Genomic DNA, 18,914 nt, shown 5'->3' on the forward strand with positions numbered 1-18,914 from the left:
GATGACATGTCTGATTGGTGTAATTCATGTTGCAAAACACATGAAAATAATTATTATTTTCTTTATATGGAAAAGAGACTTGTCTTTATTTGTCCATCAGGTCAAATGCTACAGGCACATTTAAGGACAATAGAAGGCGGTCTGCACTTTGGACTGCTTCCTATTGTTTGTCTTTCATTTTTTTCCATAGCTGTATGAGGTTTTTTTTGTTTCAAAACTTGGTTCAGTTGGTGACTGTAATCAGTGTAAATCTCTGTGGCTAAGAGTGTCAGTTAAATGTGTAAAATGCACATGTAAATTATTCTACTGAAGGTGTTATTAGACAGGTTGAGGTGACTTAAGCTCATTGCAGCTTGTGGTGGTGTGTGTGAGTGTGTGTGTATGAATGCCAGCAGACAGTTTAGGTTTGTCCCACACCTAGTAATCTTACAGCTGCTCGTCTGGCTTGTGCAGGTTGTTGTGCCTCAGAAAACACAATCAAAAGGAACTTCAAACATTCTTCTGGGCCATTGACTCAGTCAGTCAGTGAATGACTGAATGTGATGGTAAATGGAATGTCCAGTGGGATTTAGCCTTATATCTGATTTTCTGCCCCCCCACCTCTATGTAGGTCAAGATTACAATGTTGGATTGTTGCTTGTCAAACACTGAAGACTGAAATTCTTGTATTGAGACTGTGAACCAAGTAAAGACAAACATACAGACAGATATCAAGAATAAAGTAACTCAGAGGGGCCCAGGCCAAACCTTTGCCCAGGTTGGTGACACCAACCATCAATGGTAGGATTAGAATTAGAGTTTGTTAGAGAATTAGACAATTAGAGTTTCTGCAAAACATACACCCACAAGCTGTGAGCAGGGGAGTGGTTGGTACTTTCCCACAGATGCACATCAACCCTAATCTCTTGACAGAACAGGCAAAACCATGCCCTAGAACTTTACTTAATTTTGCCCCCAAATCCTACCATGGGGGCAAAACAGGCACCAAGTGCACTTGGTGCCTGTTGAGTGAAAGTACGAGGTCTGTGATGAAAAAAGCGGTCCTTTTTATTTTTTTCAAAAAATAAATGGATTTGATTCATATGTTTTTACGTCAGACATGCTTGAACCCTCGTGCGCATGCGTGAGTTTTTTCACGCGTGTCGGTGACGTCATTCGCCTGTGGGCAGGCCTTGAGTGAGGAGTGCTCCACCCCGCCTGTCGGAATCTCTTTGTCTGAATAGCCGCTGCGGACGGCGTGCGTTGCTTTATCAACCTTTTTTCTGGACCTGTGAGGAATATCCGAGTGGACACTATTCGAGAAATTAAGATGGTTTTCGGTGAAAAGTTTAATGGCTGATGAGAGATTATGGGGTGTTTCTGTCGGTGTAAGGACTTCCCACAGAGCTGGACGTCGCGCAGCGCTTCCAGGCGCCGTCGTTGGCCTGTTTTGACCTGAAAACATCCTAATTTAAGGCTTAATTCACCCAGGACATCGTGAGAGAACAGAGAAGATTCAGAAGAGGCCGGCATGAGGACTTTATGCAGACATTCCACTGTTTAAGGACATTTTGTAATGAAAGACGTGCGCGCAAATTCGCCAAATCGTTTCCGTGACGACTCGGCAAATCTGTGTGCGCCGCGACAGGAAAAACACCTCCGTGTTGAAAACCATTTGTAAAATTCAGGCGGCTTTTGATGGCTTTCAACAAGTGAGTAACTGAGAAATTGTTTAACAGCTTGGGCATGTTCCAACTTGTGTTGGGAAAGTGTAGGAACACGGACCCACAACAGGGGGCGCAAATGAACGGACAATGGAATAGGTCAAATAACAACACTTTACTGTTGCGAACGTGCACAACAAACACAACAAATTACAACAATGGACAAAGTTCAATTCACGAAGGTGTCGTGTGGGCAGGCTCGAAGATAGGAGACGCCTCTCCAAAGTAGAACCGGAACCACATGGTTTCCTCCGCCACAGGACCCCGGGAATACTGGAGCCGCCAAGTTCCGAACTCCCAGGTGGCCACTGCCTCCGCGTGTCGGACCTGGTACTGCTGGCGAGGAACAAGAACACAATTAACGTGGGCGCGTTTGCACCCAGCAACCTGTACGGCAGGGAAGCTGCCTCCACCTCTCGTTGGGGAAAAAAGTCTGCAATCACTCACAAAAATCACAAAGGTTACTGTCAAGCAGTCAGCTGAGATTATTACCTTCCAGGTAGAACGATATCTCGGCGATGAGGTGGAGATGCCGTCCTGCTGATATACCCCAGTGATAATTGCCGTCAGCTGTCTCAGGTGATGGGTGACAGCTGTTACCGAGGCTGCTCCTGTGGGGCGGCGGCACCCTCTGGTGGTGGTGGGCCAGCAGTACCTCCTCTTCAGCGGCCCACACAACAACTTGTCCTTTAAGGTTTCCAACGGAGATGTTTTTCCTGTCGCGACCCCCCGCGGTCGGGTCCGGCCCAACATGCGACTCTGCCCGCACGTTCTTTCATTACAAAATGTCCGTTAACAATGGAATGTCCGAATAAACTCCTCATGCCGACTTCTTCTGAAAGTTCTCTGTTCTCTGACGACTTACTGAGTCAACAGAGCCTGAAATGTGGAAGTTTTCAACTTGAAACAGCGAGACGCTGCCGCCTCGAAGTGCAGATCGCCGTCAGGCGCCGTGGGCCGTCCTTACGGCGACACTACCAGACCAAAATCTCTCATCAGCCGTTAACATTTTTACCGAAAACCAGCTGAATTTATCGAATGGTGTCCACTCAGTTGTGCCTTACAGTTTTTGAACAAATTTTTATCAAACAAAGCAACAGTCTCTGAGCCATTCCTAAACAATGAAAAAACGACGAGAGGGTGGGCGACTCCTCACTCAAAGACTGCCCACAGGCGAATGACGTAACCGACAGGCGTGAAAAAACTCTCGCATGCCCACTAGGGTTCAAGCATGTCTGATGTAATCACACGTGATTCAAATCCATATGGTTTTTGAAAAAAATAATAAGGTCTGTTACTTTTATCACAGACCTCGTATTGCACTAAAAGTACAAATGAAGTGATGTGACCTGTAAAAAATTTCCTAAGGCAGCTTGATTTCATTTTAATTTTATAACGTTTTACAGTGCATTTGGAAATTTTTCACAATGCACACACAATGCACACACAATTTCACATTTTGTTATGTTACAGCCTTATTCCAAAATGGATAAAATTCATTTTTTTCCTCCAAAATTTGACACACAATATCTCATAATGACAATGTGAAAAAAGGTTTCATTTTTAGATTTTTTTTTTCAAATTTCTTAAAATAATTAAGAAATCACATGCACATACATATTCACAGCCTTTGCCATGAAACTCAGTATTGAGCTCAGGTGCATCCTGTTTCCACTGATCGTCCTTGAGATGTTTCTTCAGCTTAACTGGAGTCCACCTGGTGTAAATTCAGTGATTGGACATGATTTGGAAAGGCACACACCTGTCTGCATATAAGGTCCCACAGTTGACAATGCATGTCAGAGCACAAACCAAGCATGAAGTCAAAAGAATAGTCTGTAGACCTCCAACACAGGATTGTCTCAAGACACAAATCTGGGGAAAGTTACAGAAACATTTTGCTACTTTGAAGATGCCATCATCCGTAACCGGTTGAAGTTCAGATCCACCAGGGCTCTTGCTGGCTGCCTGTGTAAACTGAGTGATCAGGGGAGAAGGGCCTTAGTCAGGCAGGTGACCAAGAATCAGAATGGTCAATTTCTCAGAGTTCCAGCATTCCTCTGGGGAGAGAGGAGAACCTTCCAGAAGGACAGTCATCTTTGCGGCAATCCACCAATCAGGCCTGTATGGTAGAGTGGCCAGACGGAAGCCACTCCTTAGTGAAAGGCACATGGCATCTGGAGTTTGCCAAAAGGCACCCAAAGTACTCTCAAATCATGAGAAACAAAATTCTCTGGTCTGATGAGACAAAGACTGAACTCTTTGGCGTGAATGCCAGGCATCATGTTTGTAGGAAACCAGGCACCATCCCTACAGTAATAATAATAATAATAATAATAATAATAATAATAATAATAATAATAATAATAATAATAATAACCTTTATTTAATCAGTTAAAATCCCATTCAGATCGAGACCTCTTTTGCAAGGGTGACCTGGCCAAGAAGGCAGCAGCACACGTCATAATAGACAGGTTAACTTCATCAAGAGAACGTTAATAACACATAAAATGGAATCTTCTTGGTCATTGTGAGTTGTAATGATGTGTGGGAAAAAACAGATTAGAATTTAAAGACACAGGCATGGTGCAAAAGAATTCCATTTGCGATCTCTTAAAACAGAGCAGAAGGGATTCAAAGACATTATCCCAGACGGTTTCAGTTCACACTGGAGGACATTCCAGTCAGAGGGAGCAGAAAAAACTGAAAGCCTTCTTTCCCGTTTCAGTGCCGACACGAGGTACACGGAAACTTAACATGACGTTTGAATACAGAGCATAATGGCTTCCCGATCTCTGAAGTAAACTAGATAAATAGGTCGGAACCAGTCAATAAGAGTCTTGTAAAACAGCGTCATCTAATGTGTATATCGCCTTGCAGTCAAAGAGGGCATGCCAGCTGTGGCATACAACTCACAGTGGTGTGTGAGGTGGCGACAGCCAGTGATGAATCTTAAGGCACAGTAATACAGTGGGGTCAGGGACTGTAAGCAACTAGTTGAAGCGCACCTTTATACGATATCGCCGTAGTCCAGTAAGGGCAGGAAGGTAGCAGTTATCAGGAGCTTCCAGGCAGTTAAGGGGAAACTGACTTTTTTCTCAAACAAAGCATGGTGTTGGCACCATGGAAGCATGGTGGTGGCAGCACTATGCTGTGGTGATGTTTTTCAGCAGCAGTAACTGGGAGACTAGTCAGGATTGAGGGAAGATGAATGCAGCAATGTAAAGAGACATTCTGGATGAAAACCTGCTCCAGAGTGCTGTTGACCTCAGATTGGGGTCACTGTTCATCTTTCAACAGGACAGTGACTCTAAGCCCACAGCCAAATTATCAAAGCAGTGGCTTCAGGATAACTCTGTGAATGTTCTTGAGTGGCCCAGCCAGAACCCAGACCTAAATCCGATTGAACATCTCTGGAGAGATCTGAAAATGGCTGTGCAACAGCATGTCCCTTCCAACCTGATGGAGCTTGAGAGGTGCTGCAAACAGGAATGGGCAAAACTGCCCAAAGATAGGTGCACCAAGCTTGTGGCATCATATTCAAGAAGACTTGAGGCTGTAATTGTTGCCAAACTTGCATCGACAAAGTATTGAGACAAAGTATTGGTGGTGAATACTTATGCACATGTGATTTCTTAGTTTTTTATTTGTAATAAATTTGCAAGAATTAAAAAAAAAACTTTTTCATGTTGTCATTATGGGGTGTTGTGAGTAGAATTTTTGGGGACAAAAATGAACTACATTTTGGAATAAGGCTGTAACATAACAAAATGTGGGCAAAGTGAAGCGCTGTGAATACTTTCCGGATGTACTGCATCTAACCCCCCACCCCCACCCATCATGTATCTCAGGTTATGCCATTCCAATCAATCTATGTATCTATCAGTTTGAGAGTGAGAAGTATACCTGCCTTGGCCTACCACTGCAAAATCCAAGATGATGGACCAGCAGTAGTTCAGTTGGAGTCAAGGCCATCTTGGACCAAAGAGATGTGTGATGTTCAACATTTTCATGCCTTAAGATTTTATTTTGTTTAACTCATGGTGATGGAGTGCAAAGCCAAAACATCATCTGTACCCTGCATGTTTGTTTGGAGGTGATCACAGCAGGAAAGGAGTGCACATAGCTTGTCTATGATGGTAACGCATGTTGGTGTTCAGCGTAAACCTTCCCTTTTTCAGGTTATACTTCACTCACTGACTGACACAGCAAAGTAAGATTCCTCATTACTTTGACTGCAGCCATAATTGATCAATCAGTGTGATTCTACATGAAATTAAATAATGGACAATAGAGGGACAGGGGCCAATGTTTGCGTCACTTTAACCATGTATAAATCTCATTCATATTGCATTGATTTCCACATAGCACTTTTGAAATCTAATGATGCACCATGCATTGTTCAGCATTTTGTACTTTTTTGATGAGTGATGACACATATTTGGTTTTCTACATGCATGTGCACACATGTGGGTAGTGATTCCAGTTTATATAGAGATTTCATTTTTGTGATGTGTGAATAGTGTTATATTGTATATCAAACCTGTTGAAATTCTATTTGGCTCTCAAAATATTCAAATGAGAAGTCAAGGAACATTAAAGCCAAGCCTCTGGTAAAGAATAGGGCAGTTTGTGAACTATTTCCTAATTCTCAATGTGAGGCTCCAGGACAGTGTGCCAAAGCTTGAAGACCAATGAGGAAGGCCTGTTTGAGCAGAAGGACAGGGGGGCGGGAGCAGGGGGCGCTGAGTCTGGGGGGACACTGGCACCAAGAGAACCCACTAAACCCCATCGGCCCCCTCCGACCTGGTTCACAAAGTGCTGGTTCAGGCTACTGAGAGCAGCAATCACTTCCATCTAAACTCTAATGAGGGTCTGGTTGCTGTTTTGTGACTCCTGCGCCAATTAGCAACAGTAGCGTACAGACTGGTATATGAGGGGCAAACCTGCTGATACAAGGGAAACACACATGATGTCCAGTAACAATAACCAAGAAGAGAAGGATGACAAGGATGATGACTTGGTGGAGAGAGGAAAGGAGGTGACTGTGAAAGATCCATCATCTCCACTTCTTCCTGACATCAACGGGATGAGTCCAGCTGAGGAGAGCAAACCAGTGCCCAAACCTTTTGCCAATATTCACCATTGTCATCCTATGAACCGCAGTATTTTCCCTCTTTCCACAGTCTCACCGGCAGCTGAGAGGATCCGATTTATCCTTGGAGAGGATGATGATGGCTCGACGCTCCCTCAGCTTTTTACAGAGTTGGATGAACTTCTGTCGGTGGATGGACAGGAAATGGAGTGGAAAGAGACAGCAAGGTCAGAACCCCAACTCTTTAGTGTTCCCTCTGAAGTTTCAGGTTTGCAGCTCCCGATTGCATATTTGAAGTTGTATTGGAATGTCTGTCCCACTGACTTTTACTCAATTTAGTGCTTCAAGAATCGATTATTTTCATGATCCAAAAACACTGTCCAACTCTAATGTTTCAAATTGCTTTTTTCATCTCACATTTATTAAATTTTTAGAAGTATAACAGAGACAGATGAAAAAAAAAATCCTTGTAATGTCTGACTTTATGGTAAATGGACTGCTTTTATATAGATCAGAAGCTCAAAGCGCTTTACAATGATGCCATGAAATTAACACATGTCATGCAAGGCGCTTACTACACACCAGGAGCAACTTGGGGATTAAGGACCTTGCCCAAGGGTCCTTAGGGATATTCCAGTCAGGCTGGGGTTTGAACTGATGATCCTCTGGTCTCAAGACCAATGCCTCCCCATGGTAACATAAAATTATTCACTAATAGCCCAAATAATAACTGTATAGCAGGTAGCTCAGTGGGAAAAGAAGTTGGAGTACCAGTATGCAGACCTGGGCTCGATTCCCAGTTGTACAACCTGTCTCTGTCCTTGGACAAGACTTCTTCTGCACTGTCCCAGTCCACCCCGTTGGAACGGGTACTGGCCTTAAATAGGGAAATAACCTAAGTATGACTGCCATCCCAGCCAGGGGGAGTCTTAGGGACTCTCATTTGCTTCATGTTGGGAATCTGGGGATAAACTTAGTTTATCAAAATTACCATCAAAATTGCAGCTAAATAATAATTTCAGTACCCCCATGATAGGTCAGTATAAAGTAGGTTATCTGCATAATCACAAGTCAGCATTAAATTATTTTTCTTTTGGTCACATGGAGTTAACAAGCCCAGTGGCAGAGTCACTCATGAATACTTCAACACTCCGCAGCACTCGGGAGTAGACCCACCAATTAGTGTCTTTGAATGTGCAAAAAATGACAGGAGGTTTATTGCTGTTGTTTCTGTTCTTGATTTGGCCAAAAGTGAGCCAAAAACAAAATACATAGAGTCCTTGACCATTGACAGTGACCTTCACCTTCATCTTTAATATTAACCAAATTGACATTTTTTTTAACTTACTGAACTAAAGCTCCAAATCTACCTGAGCCACATTGCAGTTTCTAAGTCATAATGTGGCTCTTAGTGAAGTTCTAACCTCCAAAATACCTTGTGAATACTTGGTGGCCATTCTGACCTGGATATCGAGCCGGTAAAAATAATTTACATTAAATTATGTAAGGAACAGGGTTGCATAGGATTACTTTGAAATGTAATCCAAAAGTAATCAGATTACAAGTAATCCAAATGTATGTACATACATACATGTAATCCACATGTATTCTTTCAAAGTAATCCTACCCAACCTTGGTAAGGAAAGTGTTAAACTTACTGTGACACCCACCAGTGGTGGGCACAGATAACCAAAAAATTAACTTCGATAACAGATAATCAGATAACTGAAAAGTTACCTTCGATAAAGATAAAACAATAAACCACCCAAAAATGTATCAGAAGTTACAGATAACCGATAAAAAAAAATTAGCACATTACTTTAAAACTAAAACATATATCTGATATTTTCACTTAATAAAACTTCAGACATGACAGTAATTTTAAATAACTTGTCCAAAATTAGTTTGGTTAAAATTTGAACCATAAGTTAAAAATGTATGCCTCTTGATGACTTAGGCGATATCGCCAGCATATCGGTATGGTGTTAAAGAAAATGTTTGTTTGTTTTTTTTGGACTGTTTCTCCTTTGTCTGCAGAGGCTTGAGATGCATTTTATCCAAGCGACTCTCTTCTGTTTGTAAAGGTTATAGCTGTGCGTCTGTTACAAAACTTTTAATAGGTGAGTGCTAAACTAATTTTAAAAACGCTTGTCGCTGTTCAGCTTTGTTTATTTTCTTTATTGGTTTAAAAGTTATCGGACAAAGATTAATCGGAAGATAATTGATCCAATAATGGTTTTTAAAGTTATCTAAAAAGATAATCCGATAAAGAAAACATTATCTTCGATAATTATCTGTTATCAGATTATCGGAAGTGTGCCCACCACTGATACCCACACATTCCCAAATATTAGTGTTGTAAGTTACACAGATCTGATCTGTTCCAGCTGAGAAAAATCAGCAGCATCCTGCTGCTGCTGTGTTCAGCGCAATGCAGCTCATCAATCCATTACAATATATATATATATATATATACACACACACACACACACACACACGCTGGAGGGACTACATCTCTTGGCTGGCTTGGGAACGCCTTGGGGTTCCCCCGGAGGAGCTGGGGGAGGTGTGTGTGGATCGGGAGGTCCATATGCCTTGGGGTTCCCCCGGAGGAGCTGGGGGAGGTGTGTGTGGATCGGGAGGTCCATATATATATATATATATATATATATATATTTTTATATATATATATTTTTTTAACACAATTATCCTTTATTGACCGAGTTTCATTCATGAAGTCAGTGGTGTGTGTGCACATCTATGTGTGAGGATGTGACTATGAATATCACAGCGCGGGTCATTATAATTTGTGAGCAGCGGCTCGGTTATTTAAGGCGCAAAATAAAAAAATCAGCGATCTTGTCGAACAATTTTAATCACTAACGGCAAATATATTAACATCGGTCTAGCAGGGGAAAATGTCAACTAACCATAAGAGTTATTGGTCTGTGTCTTCAGACAGGCATGGCAGGCAACATACACCTGTTTATCAACCAAATGTCACAGATAAAGTAACAAGAATAAGCAAAACCACTGACTTATGTAAGGAAATGTTGTTTCCCTTCTTCCTCCGTTTCTTGCTTTGCCAACATGCGCAACTTTCTGGCATATTCCACCTGTTTCTTGACGTGACTAATTGAGTGTCTATGCGCGCTGCCTACTGAGTTGCCAGGATCCAAAATGGCAACCACGCTTCCTTGCCAGGACACGGCTCAGTGCGACTGCAGACTATAGTTGTTATATTGACTTCTGTGGTTTCCTCCCACATTTAAAGACATGCAAGTTTGGTGAATTGGATCTCAATGGGACTAACCTGGTTAAATAAAAGTTAAATTAAATGTCACATATGTGTTTCTACCTGTGTTTTTCCTATTGCTTGTTTGTATTTTTATACTTATACTTATTGTTTCTATTATTTTGTTTTATTTTTACTTTTATGTTTTTGAGGTACCTGGCTGCTATGACAACTGAAATTTCCCTTTGGGGACAAAGAAAGAAAGAAAGAAAGTGAATCAGTATGTCTATCTATTTGGGTCTATGTTTTGATTGGTATGTTACATTGTATTATTATTTGAATATTGTATTTCATATTATTTAAAAAAACAGTGTTATTTTAAATTATATGACAATAAAAGGATTCCTATTAACAGGTTGTTGGAAGAGACAGTTTAAACTTGAACTCACAGCAAATATAAGATTTTATTATATGGCTGCGATGCTACACGTGCTCTGATTGGCTCATTACCGGTTGGATATTTTCTCATATTGGACCGTCGGTCTGCAACGCGTATTTTTGTTACAAACCAGGAAGCTAAAAACACAATTAGAAAAACAACACTGGAAAAAACACACAGATTGAAACTTACCAGCTAACAATCGCACCATCTGTTAAGCTAATAGAGGTGAAGAAAGCAAACAAGCCCAACACTGTCTACAGCATATTATTTTTATTATTTATTTTTATTACTTTATTATTCATCTCATGTACTTCCTGAAACGTTGTCCAAATTGTGGGAAATTAGCAAAAATGGATTTTAGCCAACATCTCCTCAGTGTTGTCAAGTTAAACTCTGTCGCAGCATACATTTCACAGTAAAAATATTTGCTGGGATGCTGGCACACTCTAAACCCAAATGTTCAAATTAATTAAAAGATTAAGTAGTGTAAACTCAAAGTTTTAAGAAACGTTTGACTTACTTAAATATTTCAAGTTTGTGTAACATCGTCTTGCTTTTTGAGTAAATTAAACTCAGAGTTTTGATTGACTTCAATTACTTTATATTAATTAAGCAAACTTTAAAATATAACTAAAGCAGAACTTAAAAGAATTAAGTAATTATATATGAAAATATTTGTGTTGACTTAGTGAGCACTTCAGCAGCGGTGGTGGCCAAGTGGTTAGTGCACTTCGTTTTGGTGCAGAAGGTTCCTGGTTCAAACCCCACCCCTGCCACATTCCTCTATGTAATGTGGAGTTGTGTCAGGAAGGGCAGCTCGTGTAAAACTTGTGTCAGCTCAACATGCAGATCCACTTCACATCTTCTGTGATGACCCTGAGTGAAAACCAAGGGAGCAGCTGAAAGGACTTACTTTTACTTAAAGACACTTTAATTTAATTGTAATCATGAGGTACAAGTAGCATATAATCAAAACTTTTATGTTCTGAGAGCAATTGACTTTAAGTTCATGAACTAAAAAATATTATGTCAACTGATCACCTCAGTATTTTTGAGTTCTGCTAACTTGTTTGGATTTACAGTGCATTTAACATTTTACTGTGAAATAGTGTGAGCAGTATTAACTATCTGATGCTGTTTAACTTTGCTACCAGTAACATCAGTTAGCCAGACTTGATATTATTTGCAAACAAACGTGAAAAACCCTGACATTGCAGTTTCAGCTCTTGGTCAGAATTAGCTAAACGGAGTGCACCTTCTTGGAAGTATGAATGTTACAATGTTTATCAAAAATAAAGGTTAGTTCCCAAAATTCTCATAATAAAGGATTCATATCAACCTGCCATGTGCAAGCCATATCCAAAAGCTGAGGCTGATCTGACAAATAGTCAGAGAGATATGCGAGCAACATACCCACACACAGAAGCTTCTTGCTTTATAGATAGATTTTACATTATATCTCAATCAAATATGCACCAATCACTCTCATATTTGAAAGTGAGGTGCAGACTGGCGCTCACTATCACCTGACAAAATTTAATCTGGATCTGAACTGGATTGTGGATTTTGTGGCCATTTGAATTTAGCATTGAAAATCCTGTTTAATGTATATTTTACATTATGTTTTAATCAAGTGTGCTCCAATAACCATCATATTTGAATGAGAGGTGCAGACTGTCACTCACTTTCACCTGACAAAGTTTGATCTGGATCTGATCCAGATTGTGGATTTTGTGGATATTTGAATATGGAAAAGCCCATTTGGTGTACATTTTGCATTATATCTCAATCAAAAGTGCATCAATCACTCTCATTTGTGACAATGACGTGCAAACTGGCACGCTCAATGAATAGACTAAATTTGATCTGCATCTGATCCGTAATGAGGATTTGGTGGATATTTTATTATTTTAACATTGAAAAGCCTTTTTGATCTATACTTTTGTGTTATATTTTAGTTTATGAAAAGCCACTTCTAACAGGACTTTGACCTTGAAAATGTTTTCCAAGGTAAAATGTCAGTGTATGTCAGAGTTGAGTACTTTTGTTCTGTGTTCTCCTTGTTCAGGTGGATCAAGTTTGAAGAAAAGGTAGAAGAAGGAGGTGAACGTTGGAGTAAGCCCCATGTGGCCACGTTGGGCTTGAACAGCCTTTTTGAACTGCGGAAATGCATTGAGAAAGGCAGCATCATGCTGGACATGGAAGCTTCCACTCTTTCACAGGTTATTGGTAAGTTCTAGTTCCTGATCTGGATTTGTGGTCATTTCACATTTGTGGGATCAAGAAAAAAAAATATCACAGACTGTTATGGATTTGACCTTGTTTCTTTGATTAAAATTACCCCCCCCCGTCTGGTTTATGATTGTCCAGGTTCAAGACTAAGGGCCTTGTCCCACTGGGGAGAGGATTAATTGCACATGAATGAGTATACCAATACGGGCGTTCATTGTCATCCGCAACAAAAATGGCCAAAAATGACAAATGTCCCAGTATGAATTACGGATATATTAATAATATATAGTGAATATATGATGAACAATCACGGTTGTATAACGCATGTAGTGAGGAAACGGATCTGACGCATTGCGATTATCACAGCAGTATTATGGATGTATTATGATGCATCGCGCACATGTTGCGCGTGCACGGCATCTGCATTGTGGTCATAAGTGAAGTGCATACGGGCCGTCGGCATCACTATTCACACCAACAATACAGCCTCTGGAGCATTTGCTGGACTTGGACAAGTTGATTGGAGTAAACAAGCAGTGAACGGGGCGAGTGTGACGTCAGCGGATCGCATCAGAGCGTAGCTTGTCTGAATGATTATAACAAGAAGGTAAATCTGTTATAAACATAGGAATAAATACGTACTGTAACAGCGGCAGACAAGAAGGAAAAAACACACAACTGTTTTATCAAGCCTTGACAATGTAAACAAGTAAATAATTACCTTTTTAGACGGCTCAAAATGCTAGAGTCCTGGTGATGTTCGTGTCATTCTTACTCATTGTTATTTAGGGAGACTTAGGGGAAGAGTACCACTTGCATCAAATTCCTTGACCTTGACCTGTACCAAAATGAATTAGAGTAATTTTGGGGTCAGCCTTCATTGACATACTTTATTAAGTTTGGTAGACATCAACAAACAGACGTTAGAGGATAAGGACAACAATTAGGCAGGCAAACATGACCTTAACCATTGTCAAATTTGACCTTGCTGAGCAATTCTGGAACTTACTTCCACATGTGTCCCAATTTTGGTGCAAATGGGAATGAAAAACATCAAATTTGACCATTTACACCAGTTACTGGCCTTTGGTAAATTTGATGTGACCTGGGCAATTCCAGAACCCATCTTCATCTGTGTGCCACATTTGATGGACTTTGAAGTAAAAAATCAAGTTGTTGGCCATTGAGCCAATCACCTTTTCCTTTGCTGAAACAAACCCTTTATGAACAATTCCCGGGTCATTCTTCATCCACATACCATGTTTGATGGGAGTCTTCCAAAGGACCTAGGAAGAGTAGGGGTACAAATAGACAAACATTTCTCAAACTGTAGTATGATACAATCATTGTTTTTCTTCTCCATCCTCTCTTGACATCTTTAGAGCTGATCACTGATAACCAGATAGAGATGGGCCAACTAAAGGAGGAACTGAGGGAGAAGGTGATGTACACGTTGCTACGGAAACATCGCCACCAAACCAAGAAGTCCAACCTGCGCTCTTTGGCAGACATTGGCAAAACAGTCTCCAGTGCAAGTAGGCTGTTTACCATCCAGGAAAATGGTAATACTCATGCCAGTTTGGTGCAGTCTTTCAAGAATTACAGCAAAGATAACTAAACAAAATCATGAGCTGAATGATGAGTTTTTGTCACATTTTGGAATTATGTGATAATTTTATAATTTCGACATTTTCTTCAGTCAATGCTAAAAAAAAACAAAACAAAAAAAAACTTGTGTTAATATGTGGTAAATAAATATAAAAGTCTTAGGTCCAATGACTTTTTTCATTAACCTGCTTTGTAGTTAGTTGGTTATGGATCGAAAACAATCACTTTTCTAACATCCACTAACTGTAGCTTGCTAACTGCACAGATAAGATTACTTTTTACCTGTAAATGTTGTAGGTGCTACTAACTGCAGACTCTACACAGATTAGCCTGTGTTCACATTACACATAAGACTGAATTATTTTTGATAGTTTGGTCTTGGCGTTATCCCTTTTCCTTTAATAACCAGTGTGAATGCAACTCTGCTGTAAAATTGCAGCAAAAACACAATTTGCTTGCATCATAGTCAATAACAACAAAAGTGTAATTTCTGTGACAGGAAAAATAATGAAAATGGAACCCAGATCAATGCAAGCAAACATGTCTATAAGTTTGTGAAAACCTCCCAGGTCTCCACTGATTCCACTTTAGGGTGTAACGTGAATATAGTGTCAGTGTTTTTGTGTAGGGTCTCAGTTGTCCAGGTGGTTTCCACAGTAGAGAAGCTTGAATCTTCGACTGGACTGGGTTGCTTGATGCGAGGACGTTTCGCTTCAAATCGCAGAAGCTTCCTCAGCTAAAATTCTTGCTCTGGTTTCTTGCACAGAGGATCTTCAGACAGCACAAAATCCCAGTTTACTTTAAACCGGTTAACACCTTGAGACAGAAATTAGTTCACCCTAAGGACAGGATCCCTAGTTACAAACAGAGCAATGTAGTGTATTCTATCAGATGTCAGGAAAACTGTAACGAACACTACATAGGTGAGACTAAGCAACCTTTACACAAAAGGCTATACCAGCACCACAGAGAGGGCACCAGTGGAACTCAGTCTGCAGTTCATCTCCACCTTAAAGACACTAACCACACATTTGAGGACAAGGAAGTTAAAATATTAGCCAGAGAGAAGAAATGGTTTGAGAGAGGGGTCAAGGAGGCATTCTTTGTGAAACGTTTGAAACCCAGCCTTAACCAGGGAGGGGGGTCTGAGACACGCTTTATCCCCTGTTTACAATGGGGTACTCAGGTCAAGCAGTTTCAGTCTTTTGTTCATGGTAATGAGTCATTCACGTCATCAGCAGAGTCGACAAGGGAGCCATCATGAGAGGGTCCATTCCATCATTAGGAGGGACAGCTGCCCTGTCATTAGGAGGGTGCTAACTAGAGCACAATAGGTGCTAATTAGAGCTATTGTTTAGTCACTAGCCTATATAGCAGTCTGCCTCTCGGTAGGAGGGGTCTGGTTAGGTTTAAAACTCCAGTTTTTGTGACTTCTTGATTATTCTTCTCTACAAGAGTCAAGACAGAAGTAAGACCACCAGAGCAAGAATTTTAGCTGAGGAAGCTTCTGCGATTTGAAGCGAAACGTCCTCGCGTCAAACAACCCAGTCCAGTCGAAGATTCAAGCTTTTCTACTATAGTGTCAGTGAATGATTGTATAACATTGGCAATTAAAGGTCATCACCTTGAAGAATCATAAAACTGAATCAGTTTTTGGTAACATATGACAATTTGGGCACTTTAGCTCATAATTCACAGTTGTGTAAATTTAGAATCTTCAGAATGATGTTAACATGATTATTTGTATGTGATTGTGACATAGAGATAATCTGATTTTAAATTGGAATGTAGCATTCACACAGCACGCGGCCTGTTACTTTGTTCTGCAGAAGGTTATCTCACAAATTCAGCACAACCAGAACGTCATTTATGTCTATGCAACAACAAAAAGTGCAAATAAACAAAAGAAGTGATACAACAATCAGCTTTAGGGAAATGAAAGTTGTGAGTTGGTGTTTCACTGTATTGACTGTAATTTATTTGTTACTGTTAGAGGTATTTATTATGTGTTATCATATTTATGAGGCAGATTTATGATGATTGAAAGCATGGTGTGTGTTGTGTTCAAAGCAAAAACATAAACGCCTTATTGAGATCATAGTCCTGAGCCTTACTCGTAATCAGTGATCAGTTACAACTTTGCAAGGATAAAGTACATCATCAGATGTTTTTAATGCACGCTTTCATTCTGTAAATCATCTCATTTTACGGCACCTCTCTCACCCTTCGCTCTTCAGTGATTTTGTCTGATTAACATCGTCATGCTTTGCCTCAGCGGTTTCTCTGTCAGCTTCTTCCTTCTTTTCATATTGCTTTTTCCTCTGCTTTTTTTCATTCTTCCTTGGCTCTGGTTTGAAAACCTGCCACAAAAAGCACATAGTCCTCTTGAGACCTCTATGACTTGCCTATCGGGTCGCATCTCAATGGAGGACTTGGAGACTCAAAGGAGTACCAGCATGGACTGGCTTAGTAAGTTCACTGACTCTGGTCTGTGTTCACACTGCAGGATGCTGCTCAGTTTTGAATGATGCCTCCTATATTAACGTTCTTCACACAGAAATAACTGAATATATTGTCACTGCGTCGTAATGACCATCAGATATCGTTACATAACAGCACACTGATCTTTGATTGAACACCAAATGCAAATTACATGAAAGTCACAAAACATCCACCCAGATCTGTTCTCTCAGAGGTTGTGTGGATGGATAAATTGTCACAGTACTTTTATTATGTCGAGAGGACAGTCCTTATTCACACGTTAAATTAAGGTTGCTTGACTTGCAGTCTACCTGATCCACTAGCAACTCTCGGTGACATCCAAAACCTTTATACTCACTGATAAGCTTTGTTCAGATTTAAATTAATTTGGCACACATGGTACCATGCCCATCCATTGTTCATTTCAAGAACTGTTTTTGTGTTAAAACAACTAGGTAAATGTACCCACAAGCATGAAGACAGTATGCCAAACTGATGTTTGTCCCCAGTGGCCCTACCTGCACCCAAATGATTGTGCTCTGGTGCCACAATTGGTCCAAATCAGCTTGAAAATCAGATTCCAAAATAAATTCTTTAAGGTCACTTTAATACACAGGGTTTGGTTGAAATCAGCAAAAGGACCTGGGAGGAGTAGGCCAACAAACAGTCAGGCAGACATGTCTTTGGCTCCAGTGACTGGCCTTTTTATGAATGTGTCCTTGCTGGGAGATGTCAGAACCCTGCTCCATATGTGTATCAGGTTTGGTGCAAATCAACTTAAAAACTTAAATTTTGACTTTTTACCTTGATCCTTGTAAATGACCTTTGGCAAATTTGACCTGACCTGTGAAATTCCAAACCCAATGTTTGCCAAGTTTTGCACAAATTGGTTCTTGAAATGAGGTGTTCAGGCTTAGTACTGGTGTACTGATATTGTGTATAAGCAGAAGTTGATTGGACCATAAAACACCAAAACCTGGTGTATGTTGTGTACAGTGTATTGTGGTATTTAAATAGTGTTTATTAAGCAGGTTCACAATACACTACACTCTGCTTTTATACAGTATTCAATTTATTCAGTTTAATTTATTTGATTTATACTTGTATAATGCAAAATCAGCTGCAACTAACAGCTCACATGAACACTAAACTGAATCAAAAACAATCACTTAACAAAATAAAAGTGAACACTCATGGAAAAATTTCAAACTTCACCTTACTATTTCACTGCTTCATCTCAGGGAGCTTTTGTGGTTACTGTCCAGTGGTGTGCTCTTTGTGTTGGCTTAGATCTGTTTTAAACTCATTAGAAACTACTTCAGTGCTCTTTATAAAAGGGCAGGCTAATGACAAATTTAGAGATAACAAAAAGTACAATCTTTTTACACTCTGTGTTTTAGCCACTATTACCCACTCTCTAAATACTCAAGCAGAGTTGGACATAACCTACATCCAATTGTGGCATACACATTGTGTTATCTAGTGCTAAGATGGGCTCTGTATTTAAGAGCTGGGGCATCATTCAAAAGTACTGGTTGTTTGACTTTTTTATTTCACTGTTTCTTATTTTCTATTTTTTGCTGATTAGAAAACATCAGATTTGTCACATATATGAGTGAAGACAGAACTGAGACGCTGTCAGCTGCAGTGTGAACGATACCTTACCCAATCCATCATGTAAAACCTCACCTTTTCTGGCTTTCAGAAAGTTGTTTTTTTAGATCCTTAATAGATGAGAAGACTAGATCTGCTGGTAGTGTTTCCCCTTTGTGGCTTACTAGTTTTTACTGATATTAAATTCCATTGATTCTGAATTCATGTGATGCTTATTATGCAACCCCCAAATCAGAAAGAAAAAACAAAACAAAAAACACCAGTGATCCTTACATTTTCTTTGGCTTCTGATTCATTGCAGACAGTTTGTGGATGTAACTCTGTATTATAGCACTTAACAAAGGTTTCCCAAGGCAATGCTTTGCCCATGTGGTTATATCAGCTATTGATTATTGATGAATGATGATTCTTGATGCAGTGCCATCTGAGGGATTGGAGATCACAGATGATCAGCTTAGGCTTGCGTCCTGTATGCATTGAAATTCGCACAGATTCCTTTATTTG

At 40.1% G+C, this 18,914-nt stretch overlaps 1 protein-coding gene across 1 annotated transcript in view; it reads left to right on the forward strand.

Annotated features, from left to right (window-relative positions):
• Positions 1–18,914, forward strand: part of slc4a4a (solute carrier family 4 member 4a) — a 229,100-nt gene that overhangs the window by 67,483 nt on the left and 142,703 nt on the right. The window contains 3 exon segments of the mRNA XM_034170791.1: positions 6,890–7,025; positions 12,544–12,704; positions 14,090–14,269. Coding sequence (XP_034026682.1) covers positions 6,890–7,025; positions 12,544–12,704; positions 14,090–14,269 — 477 coding nt within the window.

This window comes from Thalassophryne amazonica, chromosome 5, assembly GCF_902500255.1.
Source record: "Thalassophryne amazonica chromosome 5, fThaAma1.1, whole genome shotgun sequence".
In the NCBI taxonomy this organism is placed as follows: domain Eukaryota; kingdom Metazoa; phylum Chordata; class Actinopteri; order Batrachoidiformes; family Batrachoididae; genus Thalassophryne; species Thalassophryne amazonica.